The following is a 27,780-nucleotide window of genomic DNA, read 5'->3' on the forward strand; positions in this document are numbered from 1 at the left end:
GGTACTGCCAGTTGTGATTGCTTCTTCCCATATAAAAATCATGTTGAAATGTTTGAATAATAATTGTATGATTTTAGCCCTATGACCATTTATATAAAGTATTCGTGTGCTTCAATTAGCCTTAAGTTAAAAGCTGGAGCCTTTGCCTATGAATCATTGCTGCCATCTAGAGAACACATGATGATCACACGCCTAAAGAATACATAAGAAATTCTGAAAGCTTACATTGTTCTTTTTCTAAAATATTTACTGTTCTGCCACATAAAATAACTCTTGATACAGTGTCTAACTCTATTGCACAGAACCCAAAGGGGAATTCAGCAGCGTAAGCCTCTTATGTCCGTTGTTCCTAACTAGGATAATGTGTTATAGCACACGTCAATACTGTAAAGGTATATTATTAATGACATGAACAGAGACAGTCATGCCTAGCGTGCAACATGAACAGTTATAGGGATGCTAACCCTTAGGGGGTTATTTATTAAAATACGAATTTATCTGAATCGGAACCGAGAAAAACTCCATAAAATCAAGCAAAATCCCGAATCAGATTTTTTTCTCAAATCACTTGATTTTATTCAGACTTTTCCCCAAAAAACGTATATACAACCTTGGCAGGTCTAAGATGGTGGCTTTTCGGATTCTGACTTTTCGCAGCCTCGGGGTATAACAAATCTCGAACAAATTGAGGTTTTTTTTTCCACTAAAAATCCGGATTTTATATTTAAAAAAACTAACATTTTTCAAGTTTATAGCATTTGGACTTTAATAAATAACCCCTATGCTGTATATATCATCTTATACTTGCTTCTACTTTTTGTGTGAGCTGCAGCCAAGAAGAAATCACAAATCTTAGACTATTTAGTCCAAATGTCAAAAACTAGAAAAATTTTAGGTATTTTTTACTAGTGGAAAAAAACTCAAATTTATACCCAGAGTATGAAAAAAGTCTGAATCTTTAATTCCAGCATCTCAGACCTACCAAGGTTGTCAATCGGAGAGGTCCCTATCCTATTTGGAAGTTTCTGTGGTCTGCACTGGAATTAGCTCAAAAATATAACTATTTTGGACTTTTCAGGCAAAAATCTGAAAAAATTGAGCGATGCGTGAAGACTCAGAAAGAACAGTACGATTCAGATTATTGCTCAATTTTTTTTCGTGTTTGTCCCCGATCTAATGAAATCGTGCTTTTTAAATAATAAATAAACTCCAATCATGGATTCTTTTTTGGTCTGACTTTTTTTAAATAAAATACTCGGATTTTGATACATATGCCCCCCCCCGATTCATTGTACTATTTATTCATTTAAGAAAATATATAACATTTTGAAACAGAAATTGTGATATAGTAACCAAATGTACAGGTATGGAATGCATTATCTGGAAACCCATAATGGAAAGCTTCGAATTACAGAAAGGCCTTCTCCCATAAACTGCATTTTATCCATATAAACCGAATTTTTAAAAATGCTTTCCCTTTTCTCTGTAATGATAAGACAGTACCTTGTACTTGATCCAAACTAAGATATAATTAATCCTTATTGGAAGCAAAACCAGCCTATTGGGTACGTGATTTTCTAGTAGACTTAAGTTATGAAGATCCAAATTACAGAGAGATCCATTAACCAGAAAACCCCAGGTCCTGAGCATTCTGGATAACAGGTCACATACCTGTATAATGCAAATCACATACAACAAGGTTCCCATTTGTAGACACCAGTCATTGTCTGGTCATCTAAATTGTATATATTTTGGACATGTATTAATTTAAACTATTGTATTATTTCAAACAGGTCTAGCAGGCTTTGCCCGACTTTGTCCAGGAGATCAATATGAGGTTAGCATTTGTTCTTTTATCTTCATTGGTTTGTAGCACTGTCCCAGACACAATACATAACATATCATTTTGGATATTTGTGTCCTGCTCCTCCTGCTTTTTGAGCATGCTGCAGCGATTGGAGGTTTCTGTAATTGGCATGTTGGGGAATCAAATTCTAGACATCTGCCAATTTGCAATTAATTTACATTTTTTATTATTTGTGGGTTTTCAGTTATTTAGGTTTTTTATTCAGTTTCCAGTTTCAACAATGTGGTTACTAGGGTCCAAATTACCCCAGCAACCATGCATTGATTTGAATAAGAGACTGGAATATGAACAGGAAAGGGCCTGAATAGAAAGAGGAGTACTAAAAAGTAACAATAACAATAAATGTGTTGCATTACAGGGCATTTGTTTTTTAGATGGGGTCAGTGACCCTCATCTGAAAGCTGGAAAGTCAGAATAAGAAGGCATACAATTAAAAAACTATAAAATAGAAAAAATGAAGGCCAATGTAAAAGTAACTTAGAATTAGCCATTCTATAACATACTAAAACTTAACTTAAAGGTGAACCACCCCTTTAATTTAACCTCTCGCATGTCCTTTTAAATGGAACATACGGTATAAGACTACATTATCTTCAGAAGAAGAAAATGCATGCACAAATGTATATATCATGTAAATAAAAATATGCAGAATATTAAAGGGGTGGTTCTTTTAGTATGCATTTTAGCATACTTTTAGTATGTTATAGAATGGTCAATTCTAAGCAACTTTTCAATTAGTCATTATTTTTTATAGTTTCATTATTTGCCTTCAGTTTTTAAATGGGGGTCACATGTAAAAATCAAATGCTCTGTAAGGCTCAAATGTTTTGTTAGTGCTACTTTTTACTACTCATCTGTCTATTCAGGCCTCTTCTGTCCATATTCCAGTCTCTTATTCAAATCAACGCATTGTTGCTAGGGTAATTTATACCCTAGCAACCCGATTGCTGAAACTGCAAACTGGAGAGCTGCTGAATAAAAAGCTAAATAACGGAAAAAAATGAAAACCAATTGCAGATTGTCTCAGAACATCACTATCTAAATCATATTAAGGGGCAAATTTACTTAAGGTCGAATATCGAGGGTTAATTAACCCTCGATATTCGACTGTCGTAGTTAAATCCTTCAACTTCGAATATCAAAGTCGAAGGATTTAGCGCTATTCCTTCGATCGAACGATTAAGTCCTTCCATTTGAAGGATTTTAATCCATCGATCAAATGATTTTTCTTCGACCTAAAAAAGCTAGCTAAGCTTATGAGGACCTTCCCCGTAGGCTAACATTGACTTCGGTAGCTTTTAGGAGGCGAACTAGGGGTTTTTTTTCTTATAGAGACAGTACTTCGACTATCGAATGGTCCAATAGTCAAATGATTTTTTAGTTTGAATCGTTCGATTCGAAGTCGAAGTCGTAGTCGAAGGTCGAAGAAGCCCATTCGATGGTCGAAGTAGCCAAAAAAAACATTCGAAATTCAAAGTTTTTTTTATTCATTCCTTCACTCGAGCTAAGTAAATGGGCCCCTAAATGTTCTGTGCATAGAATAAACTAATTGTGTATAATGGTCTCGAAAATGGAATCCATTCAGATGTAGAGTATATGTTACTTTATGTCAAGATTGTCCTTTTATGTTCTGTTAATTGGTTGAAATCATTATTGGGCTCCACAATGGTAATTTACTTGTCAGTTTTACATTGCAATCCTTTTCATATGCCTTCATAGCCTCACATAAAATACTGTGGCTTATTCTACTATACCCTATGCAGCACATGAATCAAAGTGACAGAAATAGCTCTGTGCTCAGTGAATCACTACCAATAATAACACCGGGTAATTAAGTACATTTATTAATGTGGCACAGGCGTTAAATAACACACAAGTAGACATTTTAGTTAAATGACCCTCGTTAGCAACTGAAACAGATGAATCCAAACTGGAAGCAGAAAATAGGAATTCCTATATATAGAAAAATATCCGGCAGAACATGTGGTTACATACTGACATCAGAATCTGCTGATCAGGATCCAGCAATCTGCCAAGAACCCAGCATGTATCTTCTGAGCATAACAGAAAAAATACAGCAGCTCTATTTTACTAACAAAATGGGCCAGCAGTTTGTATGTGGCTTCTACAAACCAAACCATCAGATTCCATTGCTGGAGACAGGGCTGAATCGGGGGAGGGGGAAGAGGGTAGTTCAGTCTGTGGCCCCAGGGTAGAGGGGGCCCAAGAAACATAAAAGGCAATTTGTGGCTCAGGAAGAGGACTGGGTTTAATTTGGGTGGATTGTGGCAGGATTATGGTGCTAATGGGCTGACTGGATCGGGGGTTGTCCATGCATCCGTGGGTCATATTTCTTTTCCATTCTAATTGTTGGCTGGCCTCAGATGATCAACGGGTTATAAACTTAGAATGGATTATAGATTTATAAACTATAAATTGCACAGAAATTGTGATTAAACATTCTTTGCAAAGTGCTACATTATAATAATGATAAAAATGTGATTCCCATTGTAATTAATGATGAACTATTTGCTGCACTTTAGACCAAACACTTCACAATGGCGTTACCATCTGATGTGCTGTTCAAAGTTGGTTCACTTTCGGGGGAATGTAATAAAAGGCTTTTCGGATTCTGAGTTGTTACAGCCTCAGGGTATAACAGATCTCAAATAAAAATTTTAACCCCTATACTGTATATATCTTGTACTTGCTTCTACTTTTTGTGTGAGCTGCAGCCAAGAAGAAATCACAAATTTTAGACTCTTATGGAGTCATCTATTAAAGTCTGAATGCCAAAGACTCGAAAAATTTTAGGTTTTTTTTACTATAAAATCCGAATTTTTAGTGGAAAAAAAACCTCGTATTTTTAGAGATTTATGATACCCAGAGTATGGAAAAAGTCCAGCATCTCAGACCTATCAAGGTTGTCAATGGGAGAGGTCCCTATGCTATTTGGAATTTTCAGTGGTCTGCGCTGGAAATATGGCTGAAAATCCAACTATTTTGGACTTTTTGGGCAAAACTCAAAAATTGAGTGATATGATTTTTTCGCTTGATTTTTTCATGTTTGTCCTCGATCCAATTAAATTGTGCTTTTTTAATAATAAATAAACTCCAATCCTGGATTTTAGTTTGGTCGGATTTCTTTTTAAAAAAAAAATATTCCGAAAAATTCGGATTTTCATAAATATGCCCTCCCGACTCACACTGTACTATTTATTAATTTAAGTAAATATATAACATTTTGAAACAGAAATTGTGATATAGTAACTAAACCTACAGGTATGGAAACCATTATCTGGAAACCCATTATCCATAAAGCTTCGAATTACAGAAAGGCCTTCTCCCTTAAACTGCATTTTATCCATATAAACCAAATTTTTAAAATTATTTCCAATTAAAAGTTTAATGAAGAATATTACATGCAAATTGTTAATTTATTTGTGCAATTTTTTCTGTTTGCAGCTTACATTGCCCTCTTTGAATGTTGATTAAAAAACACTGCTGCATTTTTTTTTTAAAAAAAAAACTTGGTAACAGATAAATATTAGCTCCCCCAGTTTTCCATGCATAAAATCCTACATATGGGACCCAGGTGCTGGCTGACTGAATTTTACATATATTCTATCTCATGGTACGAAAACAGCCTTTTCTTAGAAATGCTTTGAAAAACATGAGTTATTGATTTTTAAGCCTCTGTCTGTTTTAATACTGAGTTCAGTGTGTTGAATTACAGTAACCATTTTTAATGTTTCCTTTCTTTGAAGATTTTCATGAGATATGGACGACAGAGATGGAAATTGAAAGGCAAAATAGAAGTTAATGGCAAGCAGAGCTGGGACGGAGAGGAAATGTTCTTTCTTCCTTTGATTAATAGTTTAATTTCAATCAAGGTAAATGTATAACTTACATAAGTAGTGGAATTGATAGCAAAAACAAAAACACATGGAGATGACAGGTGTATAAATAAACATTATTTTCCTGATTTATTTCAAAGTTTATTATGGTGCATTTTTATAGAAATGATTGATTTTTCACAACCAGATATTATTAAGCTGTACCATGTATAATAAACGCCAAGTTTCCCCATTGCAATTAATTCTAAATGTATAAACTCTGATGTGTCTATTTAGAAAAGAGCAGATGTCAGAGTTATGCTACAAAAATAAACGGTTGCTCTTAGAAAACGTTAAAAATGATCTAGTATGATATTGGCCGTGTTGTAATTTCATACACAGCAGTGTATAACAGCAGTACTGGAAATGTAGAGTATGTAGCTGCTGCTGCTGTTTACACAACCTTTATACTGTATATGTTGCTAAAAATATCAGCAACATTTTGATCCACTGTGGGAATGCATCTTTCATAAATTAAGCACAGATTATGTACCCTGAGTTTAAAGGAATTGTTCAGTATAAAAACTGGGTAAATAGGCTGTGCAAATTAAATTAAATCATGTTTCTAATATAGTTAGTTTTCCAAAAAAACTGGAGTGACTGGATGTCTAACATAATAGCTATATAATACACAAAAGCCATGAACATCTTGTAAATTATATCCTTATAAACGGTGAGTTCGGCCTCGTGTTTTTATATGGTCATGGAACTCCTCGTGACTTATAAAATCCTTATATTTTACAATAGGGGGTACTTTATTCACTATATAATTGCTTCCTGCTTTGCTGCTCCCTTGGTTTCAACTGGTTTCCAGTAGGGTTGCCACCTTTTCCCCCAGTGGAGACCGGGCAGGGGGCGGGTTGTGACATATAGGCGGGGCACGGAGGGGCAGGACTGTGAAGTTTAGGGGTGGGGCTCTGACAAGGCAATCGGCGATTGGCCGATTGTCTAGTCAATCATGGGGAATCCTGCCCAGTTTTCCTTATTTGGAAAACCATGCAGGAAGTTTTGACCTGGGCAGCCCTTCAAAATACCAGGCTGTCCAGGTCAAAACTGGACAGATGGCAGCCCTAGTTTCGAGGCAGTAACCAATCAGTGACTTGAGGGATGGCATGTGGGTCATAACTGTTGCTTTTGAATCTGAGCTGAAAACATTATTATTTTGCACAGTTTTTAGGCAGCTCAATTGCTTAATAATGCTTAAAGGGGAAGGAAACCTCCTCGGCGCTAACCCCCCACCCCCCCTCCCGTGTATTGCCCCCCCTCCCCCTGGCCTACCCCTCCCGCTGGGCAAATGCCCCTAACTTGTTACTTACCCTTCTGCGCAGGTCCAGTCCAGGGAGTTCACAGACGACATCTTCTTCCACGCGATCTTCTTCCTGCTTTGACCGGCGCATGCGCAGTAGGATCGTTTCGCCGGTACGATCTACTACGCATGCGCGTGACTTTTGGCGCATGCGCAGTAGATCCGTACCGGCGAAATGCTCCTACTGCGCATGCGCCAAAACGCAGTCAAAGGAGGAAGAAGATCGCGTGTAAGAAGATGTCGCCTGTGAACTCCCTGGACTGGACCTGCGCAGAAGGGTAAGTAACAAGTTAGGGGCATTTGCCCAGCGGGAGGGGTAGGCCAGGGGGAGGAGGGAGGGGGGCAATACACGGGAGGGGGGGAGGGGGGTTAGCGCCGACGAGGTTTCCTTCCCCTTTAATGCTTAATTTACTTTTATCTGCATATATATATATATATATATATATATATATATATATATATATATATATATATATATATATATATATATATATATATATATATATATAAAATATTTATGTCCTATTTTATAGAAACAGGTGGGGCATAATTTAGAAATGCCCTGGACACAAGTGCTAGAGCACTAAGGGGCACAAAATCATACCCATTAAGGGAAGTGCCCCCAGTCCACCATGCAAATATGTAGCTCTGCTGATCCCAGACAGCACAGTATTGACCTGCACAGGTCATTCTCCTCCCTGTGCCAAGCATGGTGGCTTGTGCAGTGTTATGTAAAGCATACAAATATATAGTGATATATATATAGTATTGTGATATTGGCCTTATAAAATCTAGATCTAACCTATAGTCCAAAAAATATAACAAATCACTGTTACAAATGTGGATATTAGGGTATTATAGGGGAGAGCTAAAAATCTATTTCGTTTTTTCAAACCTACTTAATCCAAAGCCAATATCTAAACATGTTTTGGCAGCACTGGGATCCATAGATATGCTTACCAAACCTAAACAATCTACATTTAGAGGCACATTTATCAAAGTTTGAAAGTAGAATTTATTATTATTAACAAGTATTTATATAGCGCCAACATATTGCGTAGCACTGTGTGAGTTTTTATGTGAGTTTTTAAAAACTCCCCTGAACTCGAAATTCGACCAATCAAAATTTATTAAAAAAAAACTCGGATGAATGGAATCGACCCAAAAACTCGAATACGAATTTGATTCGAATTTTAAAAACCTCGATTCTAATTTTTTCTCAGAAAAAACTTGAATGTCAGGAAGGCTGCAAACAACTCAAAATTGATCCCTGGGACCTCTCCCATTGACTAGCAATTCAGCAGGTTTTAGGTAGCGAACAGTCAAATTCTGGTTTTTAAAGGCCCAGAGCATGATAAATCTCAAGAATCAAATTTTAATAATTTCCTAGTGGAATTTGACCATAAAAAATTCAAATTTCTAATTTTCAATTCGACCCTTGATAAATCTGCCCTTACTTTATAATTACAGAGGTTTTGCACTTATAAATGGCTTTATACTATGTGCTTGCAGGTTACAGAACTTAAAGGACTTGCCACTCACATCTTGGTTGGAAGTGTGACCTGTGAAACAAAAGACTTATTCGCTGCCAGACCTCAAGCCGTGGCTGTTGACATTAATGACCTCGGCACCATAAAGCTTAACCTTGAAGTAACATGGTGGTAAGTGCCATTAACATAACATACTCTGACAGTTCATAACTCATGTACCTGCCCTGAAACCTTTGCCAGTGCTTTTCTGTAGAAAACCAGTTTTCTGCTTCAAGAATAATATACAGTATGTTATAATTAAAGAGATACAACTGTCTCAGGTCAGGATGTCAGATGTCTATGACCTGGGTCACTTTTTCACCTGCTTCCCACACGAAATATTACTGTGCAAGGCAGTGACTTGTGTGTCAGAGATTACACTGGCAGCTGTATATAAACAACTGTCTCCCTGACTGTAGTAATGCAGAAAAATGTAGGAAGGGGAGAAGGGATCTTTAAGAAAATGATATCCTAACAAAAAATGCATATTTTGTGATTGATTATAATCACTGTGCAAAGGCTGGACATATCTAATTGCCGAATAAACAGATAAAGAGGCCTCGGTCTTTGTTTTAAATGTGTTAATACGACTAGATTCGTTTTAGTATAGATGTGGAATGACTTTACAGATGCAGGGTTGGTTGGAAATGTTAGTAGCAAAAGAGCTGTAATTATGTGTATTTATACATGAACAATTAAATGAAAGTACATCTCTGATTACTAACCCATTCCATTAAGGAATAGGAAGAAAAAATTAGTCATCCATGGTTTATGGTGACTTCTATATTAGCATTTAAAGGATAACTAAAGCTTAATGAACGAAGTAGGCTAGAGATGTTGTACATTTTACATTATGTTTATCTGTACCAGCCCAAGGCAACCACAGCCCACTAGCAATATAATAAGGGAAGATATGTGTCTCCAAAGATGCCTCAGTAGCTCCCCATCTTCTTTTCTGCTGATTTACTGAACATGCTCTGTGCTGCTGTAACTTACTGAGCTTAGGGACTGACTCACAATATACAGTACACATAGAATAGAAATGTCACTATATAAGGCTGATTAGTAATTAATACAGATAATTACTACATTGCAGCACAGAAACCAGTGCAACTAGCATCAGAATGTAATAATCAGCCCTGTAGCATCAGCTTATATTACAGGCCAACCTGCTTGATAATTTGCGACGACCCCTAAGCTTAGCTTCTCAACAGCTGCTCAGAGCCCACTGAGCATGTGAGTGTCACAGGCACTTTCCAAGATGGTGACTCCCCCTGTGACAAGTTTGGATCATTTGCTGCTATTGACAAGCTGAAACTTTAGGCTGGTGGAAAAGGTTCAGTATATAAAATATGGCATTTGTAACCATATTCATTTTTAGGGTTTAGTTGTCCTTTAAGTTTCATGTATAAGATACCCAGAATAAATCACAAAATAGCTCCAGCAATATAATAATATAATAGTTTTTTATATGAAAGATTAAATGAAAGATGCTGCAATTTTCCAATCCCAATTTTATTGCCAATCTAATTACAAGGTTATATATGACTATAGGTTTATAGTAATGTAAATCATTCCTTACTAATTGGCAGCCCATTTGACACAGAGGATCTAACTCCATCCACTGGTAATATAAACAAAGCGACAGCCCTGCAAAGAAGAGTCTCCATATACAGTCAAGGCACACCTGAAACCCCAATCTTCAAAGAGCACTCCTTCTTTGTAAGTCCTTGTGATTTCATAAAGATGTTTCAACTTCCACAAGTATTATTGTTGTTTTTTTTTCCTTATTACTTACTAACATGACCAATATTTTGCAATCTGCTTTCAAGGAAAATGCTGTAGAATATAGTACAGGTATGGAATCTGTTATCTGGAACCCCATTATCCAGAAAGCTCGGAATTACAGAAAGGCTGTCTGCCATAAACTCCATTTTATCAAAATAATCCAAATTTTTAAAGTTTTTCCTTTTTCTCTCTAATAATAAAACAGCACTTTGTACTTGATCCAAACTAAGATATAATTATTCCTTATTGGAAGCAAAATTACCCCATTGTATTTATTTAATGTTTACATGATTTTCTAGTAGACTTAAGGTATGAAGATCCAAATTACAGAAAGATCAGTTATCCAGAAAACCCCAGGTCCCGAGTGTTCTGGATAACAGATCCCATACCTGTAATTTATAACAGATTTATTGCTTCTTGAATACCCAGTTCAAGTCTGGAAAATCAGATTTCTGGGGAAATCTACTTTTGTTAACAGGTTGGCATACATGGCTTGTATACTGTTAATAAACCATTGCCAGTTAATATCTATTTCCCATGATATAAAAAGAATCAAGTGGAGACACTGTTAACCTCCTGATGGTAGTGAATTATGTATTTATTTTGTGAGCACAATCTTGTTTCATGTTTCTGCTGTGAACTTAGTCATAGGCCTACACACTACCACTTATTTCACTTTATATGTTATACTTCTCTGAATGGAATCAGAGTACACCTTTTTCATCAATCATATTTTATATTTGCGCTTATTCTTCAGGTCCCCATTTTCTTTCTTTTTTTCATTATTTATATTTCTATATTTTTGTTATCTATCAGTATCAACCAACAGCTGTCAGACTGTCACTAATATATTATCTGCCCTATAATCTGCTTTTACTAACATACCGTGTGCTCTCTGAAGAAATGGCTGAACCCACCACAAGACAGGCTGCGAATGTCAATTATGGATGCGCTGCAGGAGACTTTCTTTGACAAGCTCCGGCGCAGTCGTTCTTTTAGTGACCTACCATCACTCAGGCTGAGGCCTAGATCAGGGCAAGGGAGATATGTGAGTTATTCATGGGAAAGCTGTGTGTGGTTTTGGAGTTCACCAACTGTGTGATTGTCTATGCATGCTCCTTTTGGCTTTTTTTCATATCATTATTTGTTTTCATCCTTCCATAATTTCAATAGCTGCTGGCAAAAAGCATATACTTGTATGCTGAGTGTTGTCAGTGCAGTACAGTACTTTTTACTTTAAGAAGTTAATTTTTGGATATTATTTTTTTAACCTATCCCCTCTCATCTTATCTTTAATAATGCTGTTTCATTTGCTGTTTGTGGCACTTTTTACTATTGTTTATAGAGATTGGAATCCTAATCCAGTCTAGGTTTTAACCGTTTTTTAAACTTTACTCTTCTATAAAAAAAACGATGTCAGCGTTCTGAGAAGTTTCCTTGAAGCACTTTTAACTGCAAGGCACAAAGGAATAAAAAGAACAACTATAACTCAAGAGATAAAATGAGATTTCAACTTTAGCCCTTTAACCCATAGAATATAATTTCTATCCATGATAGGAGGTAAAGCAGCCCTATATACTAAAATATCTATCATTTAACCAGGCCATTGGTAAACATGTCACCCATCCATGTGTTGAGTGAGCAAATGCAAATTAGACATTGGCAGCAGTCCAGAATACCAGGAGCTTGTGCAGGGCTACCAACATATATTTTGGGTGAGACTTCACATCCAAACAGGGATATAAGATTAGGGATATATGTGTATGAATAACCCAGCCCGTTCCAGTGAGATAAACCTACTTTTTTGCTGTTGTTTAGTTGCTGTTTAAAGTGTTAAGTAAGTTTTAAGACAGGGCAATTGCCCCCATATGTAACAAAAGGCAATGGCCAGTTATCCATATGTAACAATCTGGTTGGAGTTGAACCAGGGACCTGGTGTTTCCATGCTCTCTGCATTGCCACTGTGCTATGAGTAGACAGCTAATAATCCTATTGCTTTGCAAGTAATTACAAGTAGGCTTGGCTTGTTTCACTTGTTGTCAATCTGGCCACAAGTGGTCAGTGTAAGCCATTAGTCTGGCTATAAAACCCCCTGCTCTGCACTGACTCATTGCCCAAAGTGGTCTATGTTCCATGGTTCCTGGGTGTGCTTTGTGTCTGATTATCCATTCCTGACCTTTGCCTGTTTTAACCTTGCTGTATCGGTGCCTAAACTGACCCTTTCCTTGACCATTCTTCTGGATCCTGACTTTGTACCATGTTATTGATTGGTTTTGACTCTGGCATGCTTCTGGCTCCTAATTCTGTACTGCACTGGTACTGTTCCGACCTGGTAATCCTGACTAGGCTTCTGGTTCCTGATTAGTACTGTCCCTGCCTGTTCCACATCTGCATTTCTGTTCCCCGTCCTTCCTGTATACATTATGGTTCCCTAGCCTGCCCAGAACTTCCCCCTTGGTCCTCTCACTTTACGACCTGGCGGCATCCGAGTAGCGGAGGGCTCCTCCTGAAGCCAAAGGCGGTTGTTAGAGGCAGAAGCATGAGCTGAGACGAGCTTGATTGGGATACCATATGTGATACCATAGCAACCACTATCTGATCTTTTTGTTTTGTTACCTGTTTATTGGTTGCTATACGCGACTGTTTCAAAATTTGCACCTTTGATTAAATAACCTTATTATTTTTATAATTTCTTTATGTGAGTGGTCTGCAGTTCATATACTCTATACTCTAATCAAATGTAACAATCACTGTTTAATATGTTTGTCTGTTTTTTTGCAGTCCAATTTGCAAGATGATGTTTTTGAAAATGGTGGGAATTCTGTTGAAAAGAGAGTCCTCTCCCTTAGTTGTGAAGACTTGACCAATGGTGACTGTACTCCACCCAGATCAACTGCCTCTTCTTCTCTTGGCTACTCAAACCCTGAAATCACTGTTACACCACCAGAGCATAAACTCAGTGAACTATCTTCAGAGGGTCCATCTATGGATTATTCAAGTTCAAGAGGATCTCCAGATCCAAGTATTAACTCTCCAGACTCTCAGTATCACATAGAACATTCTGGTGAAAGTAAAGAAACTTTGTCAGGAAATAAATCAGACTTGTCTTCATGCCAAAATCCCACACCCAGTGGGACTAATAACCTATTTAGAGATTCTGATTTGTCAGTGTCAATACTACAAGACTCAGACGATGCTTCTGAGTTGAAGCCTGTGGAGCTGGACAATTGTGAAGGAAATATTACCAAGCAGCTGGTAAAGAGGCTTACCTCAACTGAAATCACTGCTACACCATACAGACTACAGTCTGATTGCTCCACTGGTAGTGAAACTGAAGCAAGTAGGTCCTATTTAGATGGGAGCGTAGAAGAGTCATTGCAAGTGCTCCTTTTAGCACTTGAGCCCTGTAAAGACCAATATACAGAATATCAGGAATTGTACCATGAAATTACACACCTAGAAGATGTTCTAAAAGTAAGTGAATGTCATGTGAAGTAAGTGAATTCCAAGTGACCCACTGTTTTTTTCCTTTTATACATGAACAGATATGTACTGTGTGTGGATGTTGAGGGGGTAAAGACCTTGGTCATCCTGATTTTAATCTTCTAAAGACATATGCATCTACTTTTGTTGGTTTACACAGGAACCTAGATATCGGGGCACATTTACTTAGCTCGAGTGAAGTGTTTTTTTGGTTACTTCAACCTTCGAATTGAACTAAAAATCATTTGACTATTCGATAGTCGAAGTACTGTCTCTTTAAAAAAACTTTGACCACCTAAAACCTACCGAGCACCAGGAAGGTCCCCATAGGCTTTCCTAGCACTTTCTGATGGAAGAAAAATTATTCGATCGATGGAATAAAATCCTTTGAATCGTTTGATCGAACGATTTTTCCTTCGATTAAACGAATTGCGGTAAATCCTTCGACTTCGATATTCGAAGGATTTAACTTCGATGGTCGAATATCGAGGGTTAATTAACCCTCGATATTCCATCCATAGTAAATGTGCCCCATAGTAGCTAGGACTGAGGATGACATAAAGGGACACCAGTTTAATGTCATATTAATCTTCCTTGTTTTATTCAATCAGGGTTTACCACTTGTGGAGGCCTATTTATTCAAAGTTGAATTTTAGTGGGTTTTGAGGTTGCTGAAAGCACGATTAAACTTTCTCTGAAACCATGTCATGAAAGTTATCAAAAGATCCAAATATAAAAAGTATGACTGGAAAAAAATGCTAAAAATATGAATGTCTCTAAAATCTATAAAAATGTGAGTTTCTCGGATAACTAGTGGAAAAAATCAGAAAGCCTCTAAATTTAAAGGCTTTAAATGATTAAAAATGGTGGTTTTTACACTTAGGGGCACATTTACTTAGCTCGAGTGAAGGATTAGAATGAAAAATACTTTCAAAGTTTTTTTTTGGCTACTTCGACCATCGAATTGGCTACTTTGACCTTCGAATCGAACGATTCGACCATTCGATAGTCGAAGTACTGTCTTTTGACATTTGAATATTAGTAAATAGGCCAGCAGGTGTTACACTGCCACAGAAACTTCACTTCATTGAATTACACCTCTCCTCTGTCAGCTTTCTAACTATAGCATTATATTCCCATTTTCTCACCATTCCATCTTCTTTTCGCTCTTCATTTCATCCTTTAAACTTGCGTCACTCCATTATCTTTGCCTTATAATTTCAGCTTCTTTATCTCCCATCTTCATTTACCATTCTAATCTCTGGTCTGACTGTCATTACTCCATCCACTCTCTTTTTACCCATTATTTATTATATCCTGTATCATTATTCCATGCTCTATCCTCTATATTCTGATCATTAACCACTAGCTTGTCACCTTGCACTCTTTATTCAATCTTCAATTCCAATTACATTTTTGTAATTCTATAAGTCTGTAATGCCTTTTTTGTTTCATATACCTTTCATAAACTTTAACCTTCATTTTCTTCCCCTCTTTCTTTTTGTGCCCAGTGTGCTTGATGTCCCACCCAAATACTGATTAATTCAAAACAAAAAATATAACCAATGATGTATCCTGTGCACAGGACTTAAAGCCCAAACTTATATCACAATTTTTCTAGTTGGTTTTATTGTACCCAAAATAAAATGGAACTTTAGTTAAAAAGTCAGGCTACAGAGCGATGACCAATGAAATTAATTAAAACATGCATTTCAAGAATTTAGACACCAAATAAGTTATAAAATAAATTTGATCTTCATGAAAACTTGCTTATCTTGTGGAAATTGATACTTTTCAGTGATTCATCCATCCATCTGTACATCATACACGTGTATTTAACTAAAAATGAAAAACAATAATATTTCTATAAATCCTAATACTTGATCATATTTGCCAGTTAAAGTCTATGGGAAGCTTGCAAATTTCTTGGAAAATATTCTTAGACGTTTTCACAATGAAGATGAAAACTTTACAAAACTTGAATAGGTCAACTACATACACTGTCTGTAATAAAAATCAACAGCCTTGGTCTTCACTAGTCCCTTCTACTTTTGCAGTGCAAACCAGCTGTAAACCGAAGCAGGTCTTCGAGTATAAGTCTAACTATTGAGAATGCATTAGAAAGCTTTGATTTCCTGAACACCTCTGACTTTGATGAAGAAGATGTTGATGATGATGATATGATTTGCAATGGTGGTGGTGCAGACTCTGTGTTTTCAGACACAGATGTGGAGAAGCCCAGGTAGGTTTTATGTAAGGGGTGTTAAACTTGGTGTGGAAACATAATCTTGGTTCACACTTTATTCAAGGAAGAGGAAATCTATAGTCATATCACAAGCATATCCTTTTTTTCCTTCTCTGTGTTTTCTTTTTAGCATGATGTTTATTTGCAGTAGAGTAAACTCTGTAATAATAAGAAAAGGCCAAATATATGCAGTATTTTGGTATCCTTCTCATTGTTTATTGAAAGTCTTCCCATTCAGTTTTTTTTTTTTTGTCCTCTGATGTGATATTTTTTCAATTGTTAAAATTAAAGGAGAATGTACTATGCTTTAACCCCCCCAATCTTGAAGGCAATATTTGGTGCAGTCTTTAATAATCATTGGCTTTAAAATTAGCCAGGGCAGTCCAGTCAATGATGGAAATATATGGTTAACTAGCTGGCATAATTTTTCATTCCACTTAATAATCTTAGTAATCACTAAGATGACAAAACTGTCAGCTCTAAATTTCATCCATGACATATTATTATTAACTCAAGAAGACAAAAAGGTGGCACTCCGGTTAAAAGAAGGTGGTTTATTCCAAAAGGTCACTGACTGACCTGACACATGACGCGTTTCGGGAGTAACTCCCTTAATCATATGATTAAGGGAATAACTCCCGAAACGCGTCAGGTGTGTTGGTCAGTGACCTGTTGGAATAAACCACCTTCTTTTAACCGGAGTGCCGCCTTTTTGTCTTCTTGAGCTAATATACTTCAGTGGGAACGCTGATGGCAGAGCATCTGGAGCACTAAAGTGGAGCTACACTAAGAAGAACACACAGGGGGTGAGTTTGGACCGGCCTAATTCTTCTTTTTTTCACACTGCATATTATTATTAACATGCATTTATAAAACACCAACATATTCCACAGCATACAATAAATGGGTGTATACAGGGTTGGATGGAGCTTACAAAAACCCCCAATAACGAAAAAAAAGAGGGCCCTGCCAAAAAGAGCTTACAATTACTATTATATAATGAACATTATCACACTACTGATTTTGTTTTACAGCTGAACTGAGGTTCAGCTGTAAAACAAAAAGATCCTGATGTGGATCAAAACGTTGGAATGCACAGTAGAATAAATATTCACTAACAAGAGAAATTGGTGTGCGGATCTCCTTGACAAGTATGTATACAATTTAGATCAAGCACCCAGTATATATGATCTGGATTTGAGTGCGGATACACGCCCGAACTGTGTATATATAAACATATATTTCTTAAATATTTTCAAGATGTTATGCCTTGCCTTTCAGTGAAGGATTATTTTAGGCATAGTTGCTTTATTGGTACAGGAATTCAATAAGTAAAACAGAATCAATAGAAGTAGTTATATAAAATAAATGATTTTCCACTGGACCAAATTAACACTGCAAAACCAAGAAGTATATTTTTTTAAAAAAAAAAACCCTGCATTGAGTTTGTAGGTTTTCTGTTGGGCATGTCTTCAGCACTTTGCATTACAATACACACTTGCTGTGGAGGGAAAACATACTGTGTAATTTTCTCACGGTCTTACATTACACTATGTTAACATCACACTAGTCAAATATTACTAAATGCATACATAACTTCACAGAGTGCTGTTTACACCTTTCATATAACACAACCCATAAAGTACATAAATCCCAGTAGATTAGCTGCTTGAGATTGATTATAACATACATGCTCACGAATGCATAAAAACCACCATGTATTTGTGATTGTCCATTTTACAATCGGCATAAGATTGTGTACTTGTAGGTCTGAGTAATAAAAAGTACAGTAGATTGAAAGATAAGAACTACAGTCTTTTTCAGCTGTCCACTAAATGTGATAACACACTTGAAATATGTTTTCTTCCCATGTCTTCATTATTTAAAAAGGGTGTCAGCAAAGAAACATTTTGAAGTTGTAGAAAAGATCAGGTTAGCATGCCAAATTACAAGTCCTCTGAAATAACCTATAGTCATTGTATAGTAATGACATATTTCATGCTGTATTAGTAAAATATGAAATTTCTATTTTAAGAAACTTGTCTTACAGAAAAACAATATTTAGGATTCTGCTATATTAATTTCTGGTGTTCACTTCTTTTAAACCTTAATTTACAAACTGCAGCCGAAGAAGGGCAAGAAAGAGAACAACAGCAGTTGTTTTATGGAATTAATGAAGTATAATAATATAATACACAAGAGCCATGAATATCTTGTAAATGATATCCTTATAAACGGTGACTAGTGATGCCATCAGTTATAAACGTTGAGTAATGATGTGATTTTTGTCACATGACTCACTAAAACTTGTGTATTATAATAAATAAAGTACCCTTTGTTGGAAAATATGGATATTAGAAGTAAATTTCAGCCTTGTGCTTTTATATGGTCACCCCTCTGTGACTTATAATATCCTTATATTTTACAATAGGGGGTACTTTATTCTCTATATACAAAGTGAAGCTGTAAATTGCATGTATTTGACTGCCATGCTTACCCTTATGGGGAGCCTGGGGAATGCGCTATACAGCCCTGGGTGTTACGTTTGATTTAGAGGCAAACACTTACTCTGTTATGTCATAATCAGATTCAATTATTCACCATCTTAGTTAACCAAACTGCTTAAGAGCAATAACTTCTAGCAACCCAGAGCAATTGGGTTTGATCTGTAGAACTAAACGCAAATATCTGGTTTATAGGAACAACAGTACAAAAGCAAAGTTTATGTTTCATATCAAACATTTTACCTGATATATTTTCAATAGGATGGTACAATACCTTTTCCTAATATCTAATTTTACAGAATATTAATAATGGGTTTGTTTTACAGTTACAGAGCTGGACATCCAGAGGCAAGGGGACATTTGAGTGAAGCATTAACAGAAGATACTGGGGTTGGTACCAGCGTTGCAAGCAGCCCCCTGCCACTCACTACAGGAAATGAAAGCCTTGATATCACATTGGTTAAACATTTACAGCAATGCACTGACCTTATTCAGGTAAGATAGGCTAGCAAATAAGCTATAATTGTTTTTAATTGCTGGCTTCTTTATATGTGTCAACGTCATTTATAGGTATATGACTGGGATTTCTGTTGAAAGCATTATATAAAAAGTACAAACAGTTTTTAGAAAAACAGAAATACAATAACTTCTACAATCCTTAACTATACAATTATTTCTGTTTGTTTGTTGTTTTGTAATTTTCGAGGTTGTGTGTCTTAAAATTCTATCCTAAGCCTCTGCCATCAATTTTCTGATTTGTTTTAATTGACTGTGTATTAATCCAAGGGCTAGGTTAAAAAGACACTGATCAAGTTGTATGTGCAATGTTGTTGCTCCCTTTAATGTACAGATGTAATTGTATACTGTAGGTCTTCAATATATCTAGAGATATAGGAGCACAGTCTTCACTAGTATTCAGCAGACACATTGGGGCAGATTTATCAAAATGTGAGTTTAGAGCTTAATAAATAAAAACTCACCCACGTATTCATTCCTTTGAGATTTTTAGAATTGTATTTATCATATATAAATATATCAATATGATTTCGGAAGATGAACCCTTGACAAGGGAGCTTAACAGCATAATTATATAATCATTTACTAAAGTGTGATGTTAATTACTTCAGTATCACTTTAACATAAACTATTAAAAAAAGTTAGGCTTTTAGAAATGTATAATTTGGATGTAAGGGGTAGGGTGGTGTGGGCCCTCAATGCTGCAGCCCCTGACCCCCCCCCCCCCCAGTCTGATGTGGGTAGGCTAGGGGGCTGTTTGGGCTTCTGTGTACAGGTATGGCAGCTGTTATCCAGAATGCTTGGGACCTGGGGTTTTCTCAATAAGGGGCATTTCTGTAATTTAGGTTTCAATACTTTAAGTCTACTAAAAAAATATTTTAAAGATCAATTAAACCCAATAGGATTAATTATATATCCTAGCTGATCAAATACAAAATACTGTTTTATTACAGAGAAAAAGCACATTTTTAATTATTTGATTAAAATGAAGTCTATAGGAGATTGCTGTCTCATAATTTGAAGCTTTCTGGATAACAGATCCCATATCTGTACTTGAAAGCCAGTGTCTATATTGAATCCTATTCGGACCTGTGTCCCATGGTAAAACAACAAAAACATCAAGCACAGTATTGCTGGGCTAATGAGTACAGAGTGCCTGGCATGGGTTAGGGCAATTACAGAACAGATTAGCATGCCTAAAGCTTATGGGCCTAGGAACTCCTAACTATACTGCTGTCAATTTATTAATGTTTATTTTTATTCGCATTTACCAGCAAATCGTGCTCTGTAGTTCCATATCATTTGTTTTGAAAGACCTACTGAAGAAGTTAAGCAAGCAAAGTCAAGTCCTGCGACAACTATCTGAAATCAGCAGAGACTCTATGGGGAACATTAGCTCAGTTCTGGAAGGTAAGTGATAGCATCAGCATTCACACAGAGCAGCAATTTGGGTTAATACTATAATATTCCTGGTATTTTGATTTTGATGGGCCAGTGGCGCAAATTTCGTGGGAAATTCATGAAAAATTCACCCATCAATACTCACCTCCTGTGGCATCAAACAGATTATGTACTAATAACGGTGCCAAGATCACGGAACTAGAAGCACTGGTATGACAGTTTCTGTGTCAATATGAAAAAGTTTAAATACTTCTGATATAATGTTTAAGGAATAACATTTAGAGGCACATTTATCAAGGGTTGAATTTTGAATTCATGTGAGTTTTTTAAAACTCCCATAAATTAGCAATTCGACCAACTTAATGTGTTATTAGAATCAAATTCAAACTCGGACGAATTGAAACCACTCGAAAACTCGAATCGAATTTGATTTTAGAAAAACTTGATTCGAAATGTCAGAAAAAGCTGCAAACATCACCAAATTTATCCCTGGCCCTCTCTTATTCACTTACAGTATACAGTAATTCAGCAGGTTGAGAGTTTTGACCAAAAAAAAATTAGAAAATCGAATTTTCACTTCGACCCTTAATAAATCTGCCCCTTACTGTATTTGTAGCTTTCAAAAAATTTAAATGTATTATTATTTAATTCATTAATTTAATAAATTGGCCTTGTGATTTCTATATAGCCTTGTATACACACAGACAATATTTTCTGTAAGCCATTGCGCATGTTGCTTATGCCCCAGATAATTCTCAGAGTTTGGTTCCATACTGTAAGGGATCCCTGTAAAGGGATAACCCATAGTACTACAGGCTGTAGAAATAATACATTTAACAAATTACCCCTCTACAATGAGGGGTAATAATCATCTTAGGGGCATTTACTTGTGTGAACACCTGTGCGGGGGGAGCAGGGAGGGGGGGGGGACTAAGGAGAGTAGGGTGTTTATTAACAAGGGGGTTTAGTTCTCCTTTAAAGATGTAATTTTGCTGGTTTTCAATATTTTCTGGCTCTCAGTAACTATTTTCTATCACTGATTCACTTTCCAAAAGGTCTTTTGTTCTATTGGTCTCTCCTAAACTTCAGTAGTTGCTAAATAAACAAAGAGTCATGTGAAATGATTCAGAAACAAAAGCTGGTTCTCCAAAAGGTCTCAAAGAATAAGTGCGGGTGTAGTAAAAGTATTTAGTCATCCCTACCATGGAAAATCCCATCCAGGGTTTAGCTGCCTGTTTTTATTTATAGCAAATGAAACAAAAGAATAGAATCCTGAGTTCAGATTAAAAAAGAAAATCAACCAAAAACCAACATGCCCACTCTCCCCCGGCCACACTGCAGCCATGGATATGCTTTCCTTATTTTTATGCCACTGGATATAGGGGAGTAATAAACAATAAAGAGAAAAATAAGAAATATTTCTTTAACAAATGTATCATTTCTTTTTCCAGTTATACCTGGATTTAAACACATGCCATGTTTGTTATCCTTGTGGATAAAATGCTGTACACCTGCACACACCTACCATATTTCTGCTGAAAGGATGATGAAGCAGTTGGATGTAAGCTTTGGCCAAGCTGTTAACAAGGAGTGCCCTGGGCATGCAGAAACAGGTACATCCTTAGTACTAATTCTCTTAAAAATGCACCCTTCAGAGTGTGGATATTAGGGGGTTATTTTCTAAACTCCGAATGCAAAAATCACGAAAAATTTTAGATTTTTTTATATAAAATCTGACTTTTAAAAAGAATTTATTAAACTCCGAGGATGGAAAAGTCAGAATCAGAAAATCCGGCAGCTCAGAGTTGAGGTTGCATATAAGTCAATGGGAGAAGTCCCAATGATTTTTTGATGTGCACTGGGTTTTTGGCAATACCCTGAATTTTTCGGGTGAAAAATACGAAAAAAATTGGATGAAAAATCCAAAAAAAAATAGGATGAAAAATCTAAAAACAAACGTGAAAATCTGATTTTTTTTCGCAAACAAAATTTTTGGGAAAGTGCATTAATAAATAAGCCAAAAAACCCCGTGCAGATTTGGTCAGAGTTTTTTTCAGAAAATATTGAGATAAATTCGGACTTTGATAAATAACCCCCTAAGGAGGTTTTCACGATTTTTTCAGATTTTAACGATTTTTTCAGATTTTCACGATTTTTTCAGATTTTTCACCCGAAAATTCAGAATTTTGCCAAAAACCCGTCTCCCATTGACTTATTTGCAACCTCGACAGGTCTGAGATGGCGGATTTTCTGATTCTGACTTTTCCATCCTCGGGGTTTAATAAATTCCAAAAAATTCGTGATTTTTTAAAAGTCCGATTTTATATTAAAAGAAATCATGAATTTTTCGTGATTTTTACATTCAGAGTTTAGTAACTAACCCCCTTAATGTACGTTTTTATTTGGTCCATAAAGGCAATGAACTAGAATTGGGTGGTTACACAATTAGTCTAAGAAATGTATTAATAATGGGAAAACAATGGATTAGTGGTAAAATGTACCATTGCATTTGATAATTTCAAATTGGCTGCCGATAATATAAAAGACTTACATTTTTCCTGCTTTGGCGTGGATTTCTGCAGTTCTCTGTAACATTTATGTTCTTTTTTTGTAGCTTTCAGAAGGCTGATAACTCATATTCTTGACAAAGGAGAGGCCATTCTTTCTTCTAACCTGTTTGCAGAAGCCATCACACTGTTCCAGTTCTATGATTTCTTCAGCAGTCATAATATAAGTGAACTTAAAAGTTATTTGGTTCAGCTGGCTAAGGAAGGTAAATGCTTATCCATTCTTTATTTATCAAGTGTCAGTTTAACCTTAGAATTGGTGATTAAACCTCTGCAGCTTTGCAGCCTTGTGGTTTTCCAATCTGAGTGATGTACGGTACAGGTATGGGACCTGTTATCCGGAAACCCGCTATCAAGAAAACTCCGAATTACGGAATTGCTTCCCATAGACTCGATTTTACCCAATTATCCACATTTTTAAAAATGATTTCCTTTTTCCCTGTAATAATAAAACAATACCTTGTACTAAACTAAGATATAATTAATCCTTATTGGAGGAAAAACCAGCCTATTGGATTTAATCTATATTTAAATGATTTTTAAGTAGACTTAGGGGCAGATTTATCAAGGGTCAAATTTTGAAGTAATGGGAGTTTTTTTTAACTCCCATAACTTTGAAATTCGAATAAAAAAAGACCAACTGAAATGTATTTAAAAAGATCAAGTTTTTTTGTGCGGGTGAATAGGCTGTATTTGATCGTTTGAATTGAAATTGGATCGTATTCTATCTAATTCGAATCAAAGTATTTTCATAAAAAACTTTTTTTGACTCCATGTAGGATCTAGGAGGTCCCCCATAGGCTAAAACAGCAATTCGGCAGGTTTTAGATGGTGCATGGTTGAAATCAAAGTTTTAAGGAGACAGCACATGATAAATTTTGATTTTCACATTTTTTTCAAACAAAGCAAATCGAATTTGGACTATTCCCTAGTCAAAGTACACTAAAATAGCTCGAAACTCTAATATTTTTACTTTGAATTTTCACTGCTACCCTTGATAAATCTGCCCCTTAAGGTATGATGATCCAAATTACAGAAAGACCCGTTATCTGGAAAACCCCAGGTCCTGAGCATTCTGGATAACCGGTCCTATATCTGTACAATTATATGTACATTTATAACTAATTTGAACACAGCATTTCAAACTCTGCTTATTTATGGGAATGCAGTAAACCTAAGCCCCATTGTTACATTTTAAAATAATAAGGTATGTCCAGAACTATAAAAAACTAGTGACATTTGGAACAGATAAAGCACATATTCAAATAAAAACCCAGATGCTGAGAGCACATCATACTTTAATTATATGAAAACTGTTGTTGTAATGCTATAGTTTTTTTCCCTTTCCTATATATTTATATATATTTAACTTTACATTAAATGGTCAGTGTTTTTATTTATGTTATAGTACTCATTCTCTTGCACAATGACTGCAATAGATCATTATACTTTATAAACAAAGATTATTAAATTAGGTAAACACATTTCTAAATACTTCTTTTTGTAGCATCGGTGGTGCAGAGATCTATAGACGCATCTTCACTTAAAGTGGAGGATTTATCTTTATTCGGTTCACCTCCTTGGCTGGAAATCCTAACAGCATTGACCTTGCTCCTAACTGAAAATGACAGTGATGCTAATAAAGCTTTGACCTTACTCTCTTCCGCTGCATCCAAATCTGATCAGTTCAGAGAAAAGGTGGGTTAAAATGAATGAAATGTAATTAACAAGAAGAAATGTAATGTGCAGGCAGCTGCCTCTGTTTCCCTCAACCTCTAAGTCTTTCCAGTTGTGATGTGTAAATGGTGACTGTCACTGTAGACCTAGGGGGAAAACACTGAGAAAACCCGTTGTATGCTGAATGAAATTATCTTCTCACTTCTCATAGATATCATTGCTACTTCAGAAGTGGGGACTAATAGCATAAGTTATATATGGCACTGTTGCATGGTGCAGTAGAGGTCCACTTTATACAGATATGGGACCCTTTATCCGGAAAACTGTTATCCAGAAAGCTCCGAATTATGGCACGGTCATTTCCTTCAGAATCCATTCTAATCAGATAAATAAAAAAATTTAAACTTCCTTTTTCTCTGTAATAATAAAACAGCACCTTGTACTTGATCCCAAATAAGATACAGTTAATCCTTGTTGGTGGCAAAACAATCCTATTGGGTTTACTTATTGTTTACAACAGTATGGAAATCCAAATTATGGAAAGATCCCTTATCCGGAAAACCCCTACATCCCGAGCTTTCTGGATAGACCTGTATTTAACAGCTGTACAGTTGGTAACACCATAAAAATAGGAGGTAGCAGCTGGGTGGATAGTTATTTAGAAGGCATGGCCTCTCCCATGGATACAGACCACACCTAAATAGCATTCTTTAGTCCTAAAGGCAATTTAACACATTTGCTTTTCATTATGTCACATATATCAGAAATGTAGAAACAGCAATATAGTAAGAGCATTCACTTTTCACATAAATTATAATTTTTATTTTTTTAAAAAAAAACACATGCCCGCAGATAACTTTTATCCGTACATATAGGAGCATATCAAGGGTCGAATTTCAAATTTGAAAAACTTCGAATTCAAAAAGACCAACCTAAATTAAGTCTAAGATTTTTTTTTTGGCCGAATAGGTCCCTTTTTGATCTAATAGGTCCATATTCAGCCGAATTCGAATCGTACGAATCGAAGTAATATCGCATTCGATCAAATTTGAATCAAAGTTTTTCCCAAGAAAAAAAAGTCCACCAATTGACTCCTAAAGCAGCAATTCGGCAGGTTTTAGATTGTGAATGGTCGAAGCCAAATTTTTAAAGAGACAGTACATGATAAATTACAACATTCAAATTTTCTCATTTTTGGACTATTCCCTAGTCGAGGTACACAAAAAATAGCTTAAAATTTCACCTCAACCTTTGATAAATCTGCCCCATACAGACATGGCAATTGAAATGCAGGTGTATGAGTATGAGCGTGAATGCTCATCTGAATTTGCAGAATCTTGAATTAAGGTTGGCAAGTAATGCACTGACACTTTTAGACTTAATTAAAAATATTAATTAACTTAAATGTATACCTTTTTGCTTTTCCAGGCTCTGTTATATTACTGCAAGGCATTAACTCAGTCTTACGTTCCTCTGCAAAAAGCAGCATGCATGGCTCTCCGTTGCCTTCAGGTCAGTGCTATTGAGTTGAAAAAATTAAAATTGCTAGACATGACAGACTGCTTTACTTAAAGGGCAATATTTCCACATTTTAAGCATTGTTGAAAAAGAGAAGCAACTCAAGAAAAGTGAATAACTAACATCTAGAATTTTATAATTATTTATATATATATATATTATTTATATAATTATTTTATAATTATTTTACAATAATAATACTCAAACAGACATTTTGGGGGTTATTTATTAGTGTCTGATTTTTGCTCATTGGCCTTTTTTTTTGTAGAAAAAGAAAAGTCAAATTTTTCTGGGATTTATTAAACCCCAAGGGTGTTAAAAGTCTAAATAAAAAAAAATACTCCTACTCAGACCTGCCAAGTTCATGTAGAAGTCAATGGCAGATATCCCGAAGATATAATGATTTGCACTGGGTTTTCTGATAAAGTCAAGGTATTCAGGTGTCAAAAAGATGGCTTTATCCGGGCGTCAAATCAAAAAGTTGTGGTATTCATATTTTTTCACGATTTTATATTTTTTTCCTGAACAAGAAATTTCGAATTTTGATAAATAGCCCCCTTTAGGGTACCGGAGGGGGGAGGGAGGGGTCGGTGAGGGGGTTGGCGTCCATTTCTGGTGTGCCGGCATTCAATTCGGTGCGATGATCTAACACAGATATGATTAATCCTTAAAGGAGAAGGAAAGTTATCTTGCACTTGGAGGTGCCAAATGTTAGGCACCTCCAAGTGATTATAGTTACTTACCTGAAACCCCGGGCCGGTGCTCCTATCAGCAGAAAACTGCACCGGCCCAGGGTTATACCAGCGAGCACCAAAGATCGATCATCTTTCGGCTTCTTCTTTCTTCAAATTTCCCGGGGCAAACGCATGCACAGTTGAACAAAATAGCCGACTTAAAGGTCGGCTTTTTGTTCTACTGTGCATGCACAGCCGCGCGAAGAAAGAGGAAGACGGAAGAAGATGGCTCCGTGATGCTCACTAGTATAACCCAGGGCCAGTACAGTTTTCTGTTGATAGGAGCACCGGCCTGGAGTTTTGGGTAAGTCAATACAATCATTTGGGGGTGCCTAACATTTGGCACCCCCAAATGCACAAAGACTTTCCTTCTCCTTTAATGGGGTAAACTAATCCTACTGGGTTTAATTAACGTATAGACTTGGCATGGAGATCCAAGTTACAGAAAGATTCCTTATCCGGAAAACCCCATGTCCTGAGCATTCTGGATAATAGGTCCCATAACTGTATAAATATTAAAGGTAGCACATTTTTTTGCAGATCTTTGTGTCAGTTACCTACTAAATCTTTACACTACTGCGTATAAAACAAAGCTCATAACAATTAGTACCTAATATTTTAAACACATGGAAATATTATTCTTATCATTGCTATGACTTAGTGCTAAAAGTGAATACATTACAATGTAATGGGAAATAAAAACAGCTATCAAAACATAAGTAAGGTGTTTGTATGAAGTCACATACATT

The 27,780-nt window shown here is 36.1% G+C and overlaps 1 protein-coding gene across 5 annotated transcripts in view; it reads left to right on the plus strand.

Moving 5' to 3' along the window:
* The window catches only part of ripor2.S (RHO family interacting cell polarization regulator 2 S homeolog), a 111,538-nt gene that overhangs the window by 73,817 nt on the left and 9,941 nt on the right, over window positions 1–27,780 (plus strand). For 3 of the 5 annotated variants that reach the window (XM_018269534.2, XM_041567769.1, XM_041567771.1), the window contains exons 9-21: window positions 1,794–1,837; window positions 5,635–5,760; window positions 8,582–8,730; window positions 10,191–10,320; window positions 11,288–11,434; window positions 13,168–13,860; window positions 15,927–16,111; window positions 18,945–19,113; window positions 20,409–20,544; window positions 21,987–22,148; window positions 23,150–23,308; window positions 24,610–24,800; window positions 26,208–26,291. In XM_018269534.2, coding sequence (XP_018125023.1) covers window positions 1,794–1,837; window positions 5,635–5,760; window positions 8,582–8,730; window positions 10,191–10,320; window positions 11,288–11,434; window positions 13,168–13,860; window positions 15,927–16,111; window positions 18,945–19,113; window positions 20,409–20,544; window positions 21,987–22,148; window positions 23,150–23,308; window positions 24,610–24,800; window positions 26,208–26,291 — 2,375 coding nt within the window. The remainder of the gene's footprint in view (window positions 1–1,793; window positions 1,838–5,634; window positions 5,761–8,581; window positions 8,731–10,190; window positions 10,321–11,287; window positions 11,435–13,167; window positions 13,861–15,926; window positions 16,112–18,944; window positions 19,114–20,408; window positions 20,545–21,986; window positions 22,149–23,149; window positions 23,309–24,609; window positions 24,801–26,207; window positions 26,292–27,780) is intronic. The other 2 variants (XM_041567770.1, XM_018269532.2) reach the window with 2 other exon arrangements.

This window comes from Xenopus laevis, chromosome 6S (genome assembly GCF_017654675.1).
Source record: "Xenopus laevis strain J_2021 chromosome 6S, Xenopus_laevis_v10.1, whole genome shotgun sequence".
NCBI lineage: Eukaryota > Metazoa > Chordata > Amphibia > Anura > Pipidae > Xenopus > Xenopus laevis.